Consider the following 16,326-nt stretch of genomic DNA (forward strand, 5'->3'; position numbering starts at 1 on the left):
CTCAGCCTTTTGGGGAAGCTGCCAGAGGGTTTGTGCTTCAACAAGGACTCTCACAGCAGCAGCAAGAGTGGACAAGTGTGGGAGAGTTCCTGGAGAAGTGGGAATTGCACTCCAGCTGCAGAAAGTGCCCCCAGGAGCAATCAGAAATAAGTCCTTGTGCCTCTCCAGCCAGCCCCCGATGAGTTTTGGGCAGCAGGGAAGGGCAGCTCCGGCCAGCAGTGCCCAGAGCTGGGCTTTTGGAGACACCAGCAGGAGATGAGGGCTCAGGCAGTGACCGGGGGCTGTCCCCGGGTTTGTCCTGCTGCCGTGCCCTCCCTCGGGGTGACGTTAACCCCCTGAGGACACACTTCACACTCAATTAAAGCCAATTAAGACCTGCCTGCACTGGGGTTTTACCGAGCAGGAAACAGCCTGAAAATTAAGTACAAACAGCCCTCTAGCACTTGGTGCAGTCTGATGTGCAGCTGAAGAGCCAGCAACCTGTACTACTGCCCTTTTACCAGATATTTCCTGGAGAAAATGAAAATATGGGTGATATGGGGCAGTATCGCTGTTATCAGCCACTGGAGGAAATGAGAAGGAGCCAGCAATAGAGGCAGGAGGGGCAGGAGGAGCTCCCCAGGCTGGCATTTCTCAGGTGTCACTGTCCCAGGTGGCTCCAAGCCCCATCCAGCCTGGCCTTGGGCACTGCCAGGGATGCAGGGGCAGCCCCAGCTGCTCTGGGCACCCTGTGCCAGGGCCTGCCCACCCTGATTCCCAATATCCCATCCAGCCCTGTCCTTTGGCAGTGGAACCCATTCCCTGTGTCCTGTCCCTCCATCCCTTGTACAGAGTCTCTCTCCATGTTTCCTGCAGCTCCTTCAGGCCACAATTTGGTCACCCCAAAGCTTCTCCTGTCCAGGTGAGCAGCCCCAGCTGTGCCAGCCTTTCCTCCCAGCAGAGCTGCTCCATCCCTCTGCCGATCCTGGTGCCTCCCCTGGACTCATTCCTGGATCCCAGGCTCACCCAGCCCCAGCACTGATTTATGGGATTAACACCCCAGATCCCAGACTTTTCTCATTTCCATATCCCAGCAGTTCCACTGTGCCTAAATTCCTGCACCTCTGTGTTAAACCATTGTGCATCTGCCATTGCTTTGGATACAGGGAAGAAGTCTAAGCAATTATTCAATTACTTTTATCTTCCCCCTCCCATTTTGTTTTAGGACTAAACTGGGAAAAACTCAGCCCTGCAGCATCACCCAGCCAGCATTCCAGAGGGCAGGACAGCAGGGAGCAGGCTGAGCTTGAGGGACACTGTCACCAGCCCCTGACACCGTGTCATGGCAGGGCTCCAGCCCTCCTTATTTCACTTTATTTTCCTTTGCAGTGCATTTGGTTTTACATCATTCTGTGCCTCCAATGTTTCCCTCCCCTCACAGGCAGTAGAGCTGTGACACAGCATCCCATCCCTGGGCTTTGAACATTTAATTCCCTTTACAGATTTGGGGTCAATTAGTGCACAGTTCATAGCATTATATGAAGAAACCTCAAGTTCTTGTCTATCTCTGACAATAACTTCACCAAAAAAAACCCCCAAACTATTTTTGCCACTCACATTCGTAACCCTTGGCCTTTATCGCAACAGAACGTTACAAGAATTCACCAGAACTGGTACCAGCAAGGACAGCACATTGCTAAAGCACATCAATAAGCCCAAAACCCATTTCCTCCTCTTTAAATTCAGAGATCTGAGCATGGGACAGAGTCAAACATCACACAGTGTCCCCGCTGTGCCTCAGGGCTGTGACACTCCAGGGGATGGTGCCACCGCGGGGCTTGCAGAGACTGAGGGAGAAGCAAGTCCTGGGGACAGTGCACAGGAGCTCAGAGAGCTCAGAGGGCTTTAGGAAAGAGCAAGTGGGATTCTACTCTAACTGCGCACAGCAAGGGAAAACCAAAAATAAAATCAGCCTTCATTTAAAAAGCCTTCAAAAGCAGAATTCATAAAAAAATTAAAAGCATTCAAACATTCTCACGGAGTAGTTTACTATCTTGACTAAATGGCACCAGATTTCAAGTGGTCATGTGGAAGAAAAATCAGTAGCATTTCAAATGTTGCTTTGTTCTAGGAGCAGTTTCTATCCTGGCATTTGCTGCTAAAAGGTAGAAGTGAACTGAGTATCGAGGAATCTTTCCCCTATACAGCTTCTGATTTGGTTTGCTTCAGGAAGGAAGTAGAAAAGATTTTCCATACTCAAGTTATCTACAGATTATGTCTATATATAAAAAAAAGTGTGGCTATGTACAGGTCCTGCACTCACACACCCATCTGTACACACACAGCCCGTGCCAGGCCCTGCCCCTGGCCCTGGGAGCACCCACTCCTGCTGGGAGGCTCCAGGGCATCCCTGGGGACAGCACGCAGGCACTCGCTCTTGGTCTGGGCTGAATTGTTCCACTCATGATCTGTGCTTCCACTCCCAGTTGGAATTGCAATAACTTAAGAGGTTCTTGTTGTATAAAAACGATTCCAGGAACAGAACTCCTTTTGCCACCCCTGCTCCCACCCCCTGACACTGGTTTTGCTAACTGATTACAGAAGTCAAACTAAATCACATCAGGAACTGCAAACACACTCTTTTGTCTTAATCAAACACGATCTCCATGGCCAGGTTCTGCATGGAAACATCCTTGGATTTCCTCATCTTCTCGATGGCCCTTTGGAGATCCTGCTGCTGCACGGGCCGGATCTCATCTTCATCGTGCCTGGGGGAGAGACAACAGCCAGGTGAGGGGCCAGGGGCTGGGACAGCTGTGCCAACCCTCAGCAGCCATCCCTGCAAACAGCAGCTCTGCATGGACCCAGAGTCATGATGGAATCACAGAACCACTGAGGCTGGAAAATCCCTGCCAGCCCATGGGGTCCCAGCTGTGCCCAGGGCCCACCTTGTCCCCAGCCCAGAGCACTGAGTGCCACCTCCAGCCCTTCCTGGGACACCTGCAGGGCTGGGCACTGCAAAGCTGCCTGGGCAGCCCCTGGCAAGGCCTGAGCATGAATTCCAAAATGGAATGATAGAACTGGGATTATGGGTGTGGAGTTTGAATAGAAGTGGAATATCAAATGGTAGAAAAGTTAGAGTTTAAGGTTTTAGAATACAGTAATATGTATAAACAAGATGAATGTTTTCAGGCTGAGGCTGGTCCTTCTTCACCTTCTTCTCCATGGGTTTGGGTTGTTTTGTGTAACTGGATAAGAACGTTTGCATTGCAGGCCATGGGTGGTTGGTTATTGAATTAAAAGTAAAAATAATTCAGGTGTCATTTCTTAATTGGACAGTTTATCCTTAAAAGGCCTTGTAGAGAGAGAGATGGAGCTCCATTTTTAGTGCCCCTCCTGGGGCTCGAGCTCCTTCCCCTTCCCTGGACACGCTCCAGCCCCTCCATGCACCCAGGATTGCTGCAGGCATGGCAAATACCACAGGGATGTCCCAGCACCGTGGCAGCAGCAGGACCTGGTGGCTCAGGAGCTGGTGGACTGAAGCCTGGCACTAACCAGTGCAGCAGCAGGATTTGCTGGCTCAGGCCACCTCCAGCTTGGGCACCTTGGAACAACCAAGGCGCTGAGCTTATTTTCGGAGCCAAAAGCAACAACAGCAGCTGAGCTGTGAGGGGTTGTGTACAGTGCCAGCTGGGCGTGGCAGCAGGACAGTGCAGCAGTGTGTGACCCTGTGGGCAAGCCCAGCCCCAGAGCAGCAGCAGTGAGGGTGCAGCAGCCCCACGTACACGTCCTCCTCGCAGGCGTTGTTGACGTACTCCCGCACGCAGAGCAGCGCCGCGTCCCGGCACATCTCCTTCAGGTCACTGCCCGAGAAACCATCCGTCTCCTTGGCCACCTGCAGCAGGTCCACGTGGCTGTCCACCTGTGGGGAGATCCAGCTCAGCCCAGGGACACTCCAAAGCCACTGGCTCTGCTCTACAACAGTCTGAGATCATCTTCATTTGGCATTTTTGGGGAGCTGAATTATTCCCTTGCTCTTGGAACCTCCAAGGGGTTCACACTGTCACATGTGTCAGCTCATCAAACTCTGCCATTGGCTCCAACCCCCCCCAAAACCCCAACCTGTCACAGACATATTTTATGAAAAATCCTTTCATTAGGATCTTTTCTCCTGAGAAGCTGAGAAGGTTCAGCTTCTCCATGTTTTGCTGCTTTGGAATGTGATTTGGAGAATTGTTTACCCAGCATGTGAAATTGCTTTTACTTGATGACCAATGACAGCCACCTGTGTCGAGGCTGTGAGCAGTCACAAGATTCCTTTCCTTTCCTTTCCTTTCCTTTCCTTTCCTTTCCTTTCCTTTCCTTTCCTTTCCTTTCCTTTCCTTTCCTTTCCTTTCCTTTCCTTTCCTTTCCTTTCCTGCCTTCTGATGAAATCCTTTTCTTCTATTCTTTTAGTAGAGTTTTAATATACAATTTTCTTTTAATATAATATATATATATCATAAAATAATAAATCAGCCTCCTGAAACATGGAGTCAAGATTCTCATCTCTCCCCTCATCCTGGGACCCCTGTGAACACCACCACAGCAACCACCCTGTACTTGGCATGTCCTTGTGGATACATCCCTGGAAGCCCTGAGCATTGGTATATCCTGTACTAACCACACTCCTGCCTGGCAAAAACTGGATCCCAGCAACAGTGACCCCTTTTCCCAGGAGTTTCTCAGAACTCTGCTGTCTGCACACCTGATCCTGCTTTGCACAGCCCCAAACTGGGGGGTTTAGAGGCAAAATTTTGCGTCTAACTCGGTGCACTGGGTCAGGCTGAACTCTTGCCAGGCAACACCTCAGGTTTATTCCATCTTTCTATGGAATTTCTGATTCCTTCCCCACCACGTGCATCAGTATTTCTTTTTCAAAAAGTTAAATCCAAGGCAGTCTAATAAAAGGCTGACATTCAGGGATGACTTCTTTCAAGAGGGAAACTATTCCATGGTTTAAGCCAGGCAAGGAAAAGGGAGGGCAGGACTCCCCTTGCCATGTGAAGTCTGAGCTTCAGAGATCCAATTCCTCTTCCTGTGGGATAGCCAATACAGGCTGGTTTTTTATCTCCCTGAAAAACAAATTTGTGTGGTTCCCTGCTGGTGAGCTGCCATTTTCAGGCCTCTTAAAAAATTTAAGTTGGTTTTACTAATAAATTATATTTATTAGGCTGGAGCTCAGCCTACAGACACTTTGCAACATAAACTTGAAGGCAATTAGTGTTACTGATTAAATTTGGGAGGAAGCTCTGAGGACAGGGATTCCCTATCCTGCCACAGACACTTCCAGGTGTACTCACACCTCATCCTTCCCTGAAATCTGAATTATGGATCAAAAGCAGCACTGTCAAAAAAAGCCATTCCTCCTCACTTGAGTTGAGCCAAGAAAGAGTTAAAGAGTCAGCATCCTCTTGAATTCCTTGAAATTTCCTTCCCTGATCCAAACATGAATCACCTGCACCTTCTTTAGAGAAAGAAATCTCTTCTCTTGTAGCAGAACAAGCAAATGGAGACAGAAATGGAGTCACTCTGCTCAGAGGGGGTGATTCACACAAGCCAAGGCTCCTGCTCACAAAGGAGCCAACTGCAGGGCTTTAATGTCAGGCCACACCTAAACCCACAAAAGATTCCCAAGTTCTCAGCAGAAGTGCCCTGGCAGATCATCTCAGCCTCACTGCAAGGCAGGCAATTACAAACCCACTGGTGGCAGCAATGCAGCCATGAGCCACTAACAGGAGGGTACTCACATTTTCATTCTTCAAAATCAGCTTCAAGATGGCCTCTCTTTGCTTCAGAGCCTGAAACAGGAGAGACTGAAGTTACCAGAGGACAAAAATGAACACTTGTGACATCCTAGGGCTTTCAGTCCCTTCAGTTCCCTCCCCCAGGACATGTGACACACACTGAGGAAACCTCTCTGATGGCAAATTCCCTTCCACAGGTGATGCTTGGGAAATTCCAAACCAAATAAATCACACACTGTGTGATTCCAAACTCCACCAAAACCCCACAGAAACCCCGCACATCCCATTGGTATATCCTGCACTAAACCCCACTCCTGCCTGGCAAAAACTGGATCCCAGCAACAGTGACCCCTTTTCCCAGGAGCCCACATGAGTTTCTCAGAACTCTGCTGTCTGCACACCTGATCCTGCTTTACACAGCCCCAAAATGAGGGGTTTAGAGGCAAAATTTTGTGTCTCACTCAGTGCTGGAGGTTACTGAAGAATCAGCTGAGGCCTGAGCAGATCCTTCCTAGGAAGGTCAAACACAGGGAACAAACACTGGGTTTTGTGCCTGCCAAACCTCACTTCCATCATTAAAAAGGGGAAAAATCCCCCCACAGACAATCTGGTAGCTGAAAAGTTGCCATTCTGTCCCAAAACCCACTCCTGCCATTTCCCTCTGCTTTGCAGGCAATTTTTGATGAGTAATTTGGGGCCTTTTCATCTCAAACTCAGTTATAAAATCTGCGAGGCTTTCCCTGCTGTCCATGCCAGTTCCCAACCCACAGCACATCAATTATTCCACCTGCAGTGAGAGTCAGGGCCAGTCTGGGCTGCTCACAAAGCCCAGAGGAGCAGTAAGCTCATGGCAGGGCTCTAGGGGGTAAGGAAGATCTGTTCTCCTGGGAGAGGGAGCCAATCCCTGTAATCTCCCAGGGCACATAATTCATCCTTCTAAAGGTGGGGCTTGATAGAATAACACCACAAAGTTCTCAAATCCACATCCTTGCCCCCTGCTAACTGCAGGAACAGCTGGAGAGGAGGAAGGTGTGTGGAACAGGTGTGGAAGCACAGCTTATGAATGTTACACAGGTTATAAATGCTGTTCCCAAAGGGATCCACTCCCATGGAGTGAAAGTCAGTTCCAACAACACAGGCGTGGGAACACAACTCCTCTCTTGCACAATCAAGAAGAATTTTACTCCTCCAGTTTGCTCTCTGGGTTTCAGCAAAAATGGATCATGATTTCTGTAGCCAGAAGGGAATTCAAGCACAAATGAACTCCTGATAACACTGACACAAAAATGTCTGGTCACATCAGCAGGCATTCAAAGGTGACTGAAATTGCTGGAAAAGGATGGCAAGAGCAACCTTTGGAGCAAGGACAATTGATAAAGAACTTAATAAATCACAGAATCATGGAATGGTTTGGGTGCTGAAATCCATCTCATGCCAAGCCCATCACAGGCAGGTTTTCCACACTGGCTGCTGTGGAAAGGCCTGAGCAGAACTTAATTACAAACCAGCCCTCTCCAGTGTGCAGCATCCAAACAGCTCCATTCCCAGAGGAAAGCAGGGCTGGGCAGCTCATGGTGTTGTTTCAGATAAAAGACCCAAGAGATCAAAACTTCACCTTAAAAATCCAAGTTATGGATGTGCTTCAAAAACCCCTAAACCCAGCTGAGCAGGAGGCAGCATTTCCTGGAGGAAAAGCCCCAGAGCTGTGGATCTGCTGCCTGGAGGGGCAGGCAGGCAGGACTCACAGGCTGGTTGATGTGGAAGCGGGTGGGCATCCTCCTCATGATGGCAGAGTCCAGGTCCTGGGGCCTGTTGGTGGCTCCCATCACAATCACCTGTGTGACACCAAGAGACACCACTGAAACCAGAGCTGGGAAACATCCACAGGCTGGGAGTGACAACACCAGCCAGGGATGTCCCCCACTTTATCAACAGCATCAACATTTGGAGAAGTTACATAAAGGTTTCCTGGCAGTGATCTCAGCAAGGGCAGCCCTGGTGCCACAAACACCACCTGGGGGGAGATTTCAATGAGTCCAACTTGAAATTTCAAACCCTAAGGAGGAACTTAAAACTTCTGCTTGTGATGTCACTTTTAGTTCCTGGTGGAGTTCAAAAGGAGATGTTTCAGGAAGGTGTTAAAAATGTGGTGGTTTTGTGCTGTGCTGGAAAAAGAATCACAGAAGGTTTTGGGTTGGAGAAGACCTCCAAGGTCATCTTGTTTTAAACCCTCCATGAGCAGGGACATCTTCCAGGAGACCACCATGGCAAGGGGATCACCTGGTGCCCACATGGTGTCTTTTAAACATTCAAAAAAGCATTCCAGGAGCTCCAGGTCAGCAGTGGGTTAAAGGTGTCCAAGGCAAGCCCAACACCAGGACAGTGTTTACCTCCCTGGAGCACTCCAGCTCTTAACTCCAGAACAAATTTACTCCCCATTCACAGCTGCCTTGTTCTCCCATTTCTTACTCTAAGCTGTGTACATGGTAAACACCCAGCCAGGAGAGTGACAAACAGCAGGGTGATTGTGATTAACCTGGGCTCCAGGACAGTGACAAACAGCACGGTGATTGTGATTAACCTGGGCTCCAGGGCTCTGCTGCCCTGCTCCTGCCTTTGGGCCAGGCCCAGCAGCTCCAGGAAGGAGAGCCAGCAGGGTTGGTGGCCCGGCAGAGTCACCCTGCCACCTAGAGGCACTGGCATTGCTGGCTCGGGGATGATCCACACTTCTCTGGGCATTATTTTCAGCTAAAAAGAATATTCTTCACCTGCCACACTTCAGATCCATCCTCAGCAGGTTTAGCTCACAGCTGAATGTGGTTTCCAGGTGGGATCAGCACATCCACCTCAACACTCCCTTACAATTTCCTCCAAGCATTTGGGATTCTTGTTTTTCTTACAAAAGGCAACACTGCTGAGCTTGAGAGACCCCAAATTGTCTCACTGCAGGGAATGAATAATTTCATTTGCTCCAAGGAATTGTCAGTGTGTTGGGTAAAAAAGGTAATGCACTGTGCTTGGAAGATATATCAGTTTCCAGTGAAGGGTTCATACAATTGCTTTTTACTAATGGGAAGCTTTAACCCTTCTCAGTACACACACATCACTGGTTTTTACTCATTTTAGGAAAAAAATCAGCTGAAAAACATCTTTAGCACAAGCTTGGGAGAGGAGGACTTTTCCATTTATGGAAAAATACACATTAAAAGGCTGAAAATTTTCAACTCAGAGAATAAAAATCCTGTTTAAGGGCTTTAAGAAGATTATCCCAGGTGACACCATGGCATGCTGGCTTTCTGCAATATTCAAGTTTTTACACTCCCAGAATGGTTTGGGATGGGAGGCACCTTAAAGCCCAACCCATCTCATCTGCACTTCTTGATTGAAACCAAACTAAGCACAAAGCCAATCTTGTCAGGAAGAACCTGTGGACACAACTCCCCTCATTCCCATGAAGTGCTGGGAATCACCGACAGGTAAAGAACCCTTGGCAATCCCTGTTCCCAAGCAGCTCCAGCCCCAATATCCCAGCTGAGGGAATGGCATCCCTCCTCCCAGCACCCTGAGGGCTCACCTGGCAGTTGTAGTCAGTGTCCAGCCCATCCCACAGGCTCATGAACTGGGCTTTCATCATGGCTGTGGCCTCGTGGTCGGTGCTGGATCGGTTCCTCAGGAAGGAATCTGGGCCAAAGCAAGGAAGCAGTCACTGCCAACCCCATTCCCCACAGGAATGCACTCCTGGGCTGCTCTCTCATCTCATAAATGCATTTTTCATCACCACTGTCAGCAAACAACAAGTGCTGCTAAGGGTGAAAGTGGATTCTCCTGCACTCCTAAGCTCCCCTTTCAAAGGACACCACACAAGCATGTACCATCACAGGATTGCCCCACATCCTGTGCTCCAAATTTTCACCTTCCTGAACTCATGGAAAGCAGCCTCCCTGTTGGCTTCTCTAGGTCTGCATTGAAGGCACTTGAACGTTCATGTTCAGACTCAGGGGTTTATTATTTCTTATCAGTGAAACAGCCTCACTACTGTGAGTTCTGCAGCTTTTCATTAGAAGGCACAAAATGGCCAACAATCTCTTGTTCCAAGGGCTTTTAAGACTAAACTATCCAATTAAGAACTGACACCTGGATTATTTTCCCTTTTAACCCAATAACTGATCCCACAGAGCTGCAATGGGGACTTTTCTGCCCAATTACAAAATGCCACCCAAACCCATGGAGAAGGAGGAAGAAACATCATGAAGAAGAAACCCAGGATGACACCCTGTGCCCTCCATCTTGCTCCCATCCACAACACACTAAAAATCCCAAAACCTCAATTTCTCACCTAGTGATAACACCTACACTGCTCTCTATACTCTATTGCACACTTTTGTGGGTTCTGGTCTGTTCTGGAGTTTAGGAAACTTTCTCCATGAATGAGGGTCAGAGTCAGTGCTGCCCTGGGGGTCAGAGCCCCCCAGAGCAGACACAGAAATATTCCCAGTGCCCTGGGTTTCCACACCTCCCCTCCTACTCTTCAGCCCTATGAAATCCCCATTCCAGAGCTCTCCTAAAACCATATTTTACTTCCCAGTATGTGCCCTGACAGCAGAAGCACTGAAGTGTATTTGTTACTGGGTTTCCTCATGAACAAAAAATAAGTAGGAATTTGTTTTACTTGTGAATTCCCCCACTACCACCAGGAAAAAAAAAAACATTGTTTTTTGTTTTTCCTAATGTGCCACCACTCCTTTACAATTCTATTTCTCTTCCTGAGCCTTCACTCTTCTGAAGGAAAAGATGACAGCAGATCCATACATCACTGAGCCTACAGTTCAATGTCACTCTGCTATGGCTACTGATAAAAAAAAAAAAGAGATTTTTACCTATTTCATCAATAAAAATGATGGATGGCTGGAGCTTTATGGCCAGGGAGAAGACAGCAGCAGCCAGTTTTTGGGATTCTCCATACCATTTATCTGTCAGCGTGGAGGGCTGGAGGTTGATGAACCTACACCCAGCTTCCTTGGCAGTGGCTTTGGCAATCAGGGTTTTCCCACATCCAGGGGGGCCATAGAGAAGAACTCCTGGAAAATTCACAGTGTTAATGCTTTGCTAGGACAGGCCTGGGGATGTCCAGGCTCGAGTTTAATCCAGGTATTAAAAGGTAAGAAATCTATTCCATCAATCAGAGGTTTGAAGGTAATCCCTATTAAATTACAATTCCCTGAGGGGGAATTTTCCCCCTTTTTAGACAGGGAGGGTGAAGCTGAGAGGAGACATCTGAGAGATGACTGATTTATTGTAGGGCTGCAACATCATCTTCAAGGTCCCTTCCAACCCAAACCACTCCATGAGTCCATTTTATTCCATTCCCAGGACCATAAAGGTTACAGAAAATTAACCCCTATTTATGTCCTGGCAGGCTTTCTTTACAGCTCCTTCCAGCCCTGCTAATAAAACTTAGCACAGAGGAGTGAGGAAAGGAAAAATCCATCACACAACAGACCCACAGACAGTTTAAACAAATTACCCACAATTAAACATGACATCTTGTATTATTTTTAAACTTGTCACAGTGCAAGAATTCACAGGAGCGTTTTTCTAAACAGTCACAAAGAAAACAATTTCAAGAGCAACATTCAGTTAAAAGAACCCAAAACACAGGGAATTATTGAGGTTTTTTTCTCTGTTTATGTGAGTGATGCCCACAAACATCATTACTCTGGAGCAGTGACTTCCTATTAACACCCAGCACAAGCCACTCATAAAACTGGGGAGCAGCCTGAGCTGGAAAATCTGCTTTAAAAAGATAAATTAAAAAAAATCATTTTTTCCTTCAGCTTATTAGATCATGGCATTCATGTAATTTTCCAGACAGCTTCAGTTTGTGACTTCCACAGAAAGCAGCCTGGAAAAACTAAACCAGCCACCAAAGTGCTGCATTTTCCATCCCTTGTGAGCACCCTTGAGGTGCTCACAGACCCAGGCAGTAATTGAGAGCTCCAGAAATCAATATTCCAGGGAACAAAGCTGTAAACTTGGGTGTTTGTACCACATTTTAGGTTTAAATTCTGATCTTTTTTTCTCTTTTTCTTCAGTAACATACACCAAATATGTCTGTAGGGATTTCAGCAGAGTCCAACTTGTGTTTTACTGTGGAAAATGAATCTTCCATCTGCCTTAAGGCTGTGTAACCCAACTGCAGAGAGAATCAAGGGATCTCCAGAGGAAAAAAGGGATGTCTGTCCCGCTGAATGATGGCAATTTCTAGGAGTGTCAAAGAGCAGAGCTAGAGCTCAACTCTGCCAAAGGACAACACAGGGTGTAAAGACAATGAAAATGGCAATTGAGGCAGTTAAAAATGCAGGATACATGGATTGTAATGGCTGGAGTGCCAGGGAATGGCTTCATGCTGCCAGAGGGCAGGGCTGGATGGGATATTGGGAATTAGGAATTGTTCCCTGGCACAGGGTGCCCAGAGCAGCTGGGGCTGCCCCTGGATCCCTGGCAGTGCCCAGGGCCCGCCTGGAGCAGCTTGGGACAGTGGAAGGTGTCCCTGCCATGGCACTGATGGGCTTTAAGGTCCTCCCAAGCCAAATTATTTCATGATTCTGTGATTAGTGCACAAAAATGGACCATCATAACCAAAATCAAGCTACTGCTTCATTATTCAGATAAAACTTCTTCACCAAAGCAGGGGAAGAGGGAAAATCTGAGGGTTTTCCCTGGCACTGGTCCTGATGTTTGCACTTTGACCTAGCAACCCACTTCCTCTTCCCTTTCTGAAAAACTGCACCTTTTATATTTCAAATACCAAGGTGTGAATCCACCACATTCCCTTCCTACCTTTTGGGGGCTGTAGGAGCCTGGAATTCTCAAACAAATATTTCTTCTTGATGGGCAAAATGACAGTGTCTTTCAAATCTGTGATGACATCATCTAAGCCTGCAATATCACTCCAGGTCACCTGCAAGGGAAAAACAGTGTTGGGAATGATCAGCAGTGATCCTGCCAAGGAAAATCACCCACCACCTTCAAAGAGTGCCTTGAAAATAAAAAAGGGATTAAAACTCTCTGCTCTCTGTGATGCAGTTTTAGGTCATAGGAATATTCCCTGTGTATTTCCACAGAGGTGCAAATAATGCAAGCCAGGGACAAAGGGGGATTTTGCAGGGAAGTTGCTCACATGCATGCTGAGTGGGTCCACCAGGTGGGCAGCAATGCTCATCTCATACTCAGTCAGCTTGACATTCTTCACTCCTATCTGCTTCATCAGCTTTTCAGCCTGGGGGGAAACCAAACAGCAGGAAAATCAAAGGAAAGAAATGGAATGCTTCACTCAGAAATCAGCTTTTTTAAAGAACTGCTGGTTGTGGTTTGAAAAGCTTCTCCCTAAGAGGCGAAATCTTGTTTTAAGCAGAAGGTTCTGCTGTTTCCTAATGACTTTATTGTCACTTGAGTGAAACCAAGTCAGATGTCTCAGTTCCCATCAGACAAATGCTTGGACCCTCACATGCCCAAACCCACAACTCCTCTGCTATGACCTAAAAAACAACCAAAACAAACCTTAAAACACAGAGTGTGCCCCCCAACCTCCAGAGCACTTAGAGAGATTTGTGTATTTCACATGAATCAAGGAGAGATTAATGTATTTTTAAATTCCCAGAAGCCAGTCAATTGCTAATATGTGTCCAGTGGGTTTTCCCTCATTTACAAGGAAAACTCATTGTGCCAACACAATTGCACAATTCAGTTTCTCTTTCTGCTCAAACTTGCAGTAAGTCCAACAGGGTTTTGGGACAGTGCAGTCTCTTAGATAACAGCTGGCACTGAACCTATTGGGAAAGTTGGTTTTCAACTGAAAAGCTCATTACAGAAGGAAAACCACCCAACACAGACTTAGGTTGCTCAAAACCTGTGAAATTCCTGTCAGTCAGGAACCAAACCAAAAGAAAGCTGCCACATTTCCAAAGCAAAACTTTAACTTTTGGTTCTGAAGGGCCCCCAAAGCTTTCCCAGAGCACAAATTATTCCAGTTCAAGATAAGCAACGAAGCTTTTCATTTTTTCCCTCCCCTTCCCAAGGCATTTTGACTGCTGGTGGAGGTCTCTGCCTCTAAATTACCAGAAATGCAGAGCTTTCAAGTTCTCTTTTAAGTTAAGAATTAAGTCAAGGTTTAAGAATTAGGAATTAATTCAAGGTTAATGAAGAGATTGATGATTTAAGGCCGCTGCTGCTCAGCAAAGGTGTCAGAAGCAGAGGAGGCACGAGGCTCACAGACTTGCTGAAAATGAGAGCCAACAGCTCTGATTTTAGCAACAGCTTTGCTCTGATTTTCAGCAACAGATCAGACCAACAGTTTTGCCACCACTTCAAGCTGGAAATTTTAATTTGTTATAAAAATTTGTTATTCTACACTGCAATTTGTTATAAAACCTGAACAGACCAACAACTTCAACCCCGAGACTGACTAAAGAACTCCAGCTTCCCACATTCCTCAAGATGCCAAGGAAACACTGCCAGAATGCAATCCTACCTGCTTCTGAGCTTCCACCTTCTGCTTCCTGGTGGGGTCAATGGCATCCACCATCCATTTGATGGTGAAGTAGGTGACAGCCCCAAAGATGGTGAGGCGGAAGATCAGCCCCACCACCTCGTTGCGGCTCAGGGGCCGCGAGAAGGCCTCGGCGTGCACCATCCTCCTTCCTGCCCTGAGGGGAAAAGGGGGGAAAGGAAAGGGAAATCAGAGCTGGAAAAACACCTGCACAGTGCTGGAATGTTGTTGGATAAAAGGTGTTGTGCAGGGAGTTGGGATAAGTGAATGGAGGGATGGGACACAGGGAATGGCTTCGTGCTGACAGAGGATGGGATTTTGGGGAGGAATTGTCCCCTGGCAGGCTGGGCAGGCTCTGGATCCCTGGCAGTGCCCAAGGCCAGGCTGGACTTTGGGGCTTGGAGCAGCCTGGGATGGTGGAAGGTGTCCCTGCCCATGGATGGGCTTCCAGGTCCCAAGGTTTAAGAATTAATTCAAGGATATCCAAAAGAAACCAAGAGATTGATGATTGGAATGGATTTCCCAGAGCAGCTGTGGCTGCCCCTGGAAAAGGGAAGCACAGGGAGGCAAGGAAAGGAAAATCAGAGCTGTAAGAACACCTGCACTGTGTTGGAATGTTGTTGGATAAAAGGTGTTTTATAGGGAGTTGGGGTAGGTGAATGGAGGGATGGGATACGGAAAATGGGTTCCCAGTGCCAGAGGGCAGGGATGGATGGGATATTGGGAATTAGGAATTGTTCCCTGGCAGGGTGGGCAGGCCCTGGCACAGGGTGCCCAGAGCAGCTGGGGGTGCCCCTGCCTCCCTGGCAGTGCCCAAGGCCAGGCTGGACATTGGGGCTGGGAGCAGCCTGGGACAGTGGGAGGTGCCCATGGATGGGCTTCCAGGTCCCTTCCAGCCCAAACCATGCTGGGATTCTGTGCTGACAGTGGTCACAAAGTTGACATTCCCACTGAGACTGACACTTTGGGAGTGCTGCTGACCCTGAGTGCTGAATGCTGGAGCCAGGGAACTCCAGGATCTAAGCAGAGAGGTTTTTTTCCTTGAGAGGAAGCTGACAGGAAAGGCACCCGGCTGCCACGTTAAGGAGCAATCAGCGACTCCCATTTGATTAAAAGGAGGTTAAGAGCTGGAGCCTGCACCTGGCAGGATGGATGGGGAGTTATTAATATCCCTGGAAACCTGAAAATGCTGGATGTGGCACACAGCTATCCAGGGAAAAGCCTGGCTGCTGTAGGAGCCAAGCCCAGAGAGCACAGCACCCTCAATCCTGGCAACAAAGGGCACAGAGGAAAGAACTGTGCTGAAACACTGGGAAAATGATTTATAAAATCAGGGTCCACCTCTTCCTCAGCTGCTGGGGGGGATCTGCTTGAGAATCCCCAAATCACTCCTTGGGCATTGCCCCATTTTCCTTCTGCAAGGGCAAAACCAGCAGCAATTCCTTTGGCAGCTCCTGCCACTCCCTGGCCACTCTCCAACCCAAGCTGGCAGCCAGGGCAATGCTGGAGCACCCAGAGCCAAATTATCCCTGGATCCCCCTCCCCAGGGCACCCTGCAGCCAAATTATCCCTGGATCCTCCTCCCCAGGGCACCCTGCAGCCAAATTATCCCTGGATCCCTACTAAAGGATCTGAGGAAGTACCCCGGAGCTGGAGGACTCTGCATGTCCTGGTCAGCCTGATTTATTCAAATTAAAGGGCTCTGTAGTCACTGAGCAAGGAGAAAACCTTCCCAAAAACCCCGTGCAGGAGCCTCCTTCTTATGCAACGCGTGCCCTGAGCGCCAACCGAAAGGAAAACCCTGAACACGAGAGGAAGTGAAGCAGCACCTGGCTGAGCGAAGCGCCAACACCACACAAACGCTAAAACCCGCAGGAACTCAGCGTTTGTGTGCCCTGAGGCGAGGGCTCCTCGCTCGGGGCCCGCAGCGGCTCCGCGCTCCCCGTTCAGGCGCAAAAGGGAAACCAAAAGCTGCAGCAGCGCTGGTTTCCGTTCCGCTCCGAGGGCAAACTG

The 16,326-nt window shown here is 48.3% G+C and overlaps 1 protein-coding gene across 2 annotated transcripts; it reads right to left on the reverse strand.

Moving 5' to 3' along the window:
• Positions 1-1,319: 1,319 nt before the first annotated feature.
• ATAD1 (ATPase family AAA domain containing 1) lies at positions 1,320-14,495 on the reverse strand. Of its 2 annotated transcripts, none has more exons than XM_031064679.1 (9): positions 14,296-14,495; positions 12,946-13,044; positions 12,606-12,726; positions 10,643-10,843; positions 9,340-9,446; positions 7,511-7,600; positions 5,769-5,819; positions 3,795-3,901; positions 1,320-2,747 (listed from the first exon to the last, which is right to left on the reverse strand). In XM_031064679.1, exons 1-9 carry the CDS (start codon positions 14,455-14,457, stop codon positions 2,627-2,629), a joined length of 1,059 nt encoding a protein of 352 aa, XP_030920539.1. In that variant the 5' UTR covers positions 14,458-14,495; the 3' UTR covers positions 1,320-2,626. The 2 variants fall into 2 exon arrangements, with proteins under 2 accessions (XP_030920539.1, XP_005430337.1); XM_005430280.3 differs by having other exon boundaries at positions 3,765-3,901.
• Positions 14,496-16,326: the final 1,831 nt, after the last annotated feature.

This window comes from Geospiza fortis, unplaced genomic scaffold (assembly GCF_000277835.1).
Source record: "Geospiza fortis unplaced genomic scaffold, GeoFor_1.0 scaffold89, whole genome shotgun sequence".
NCBI lineage: Eukaryota > Metazoa > Chordata > Aves > Passeriformes > Thraupidae > Geospiza > Geospiza fortis.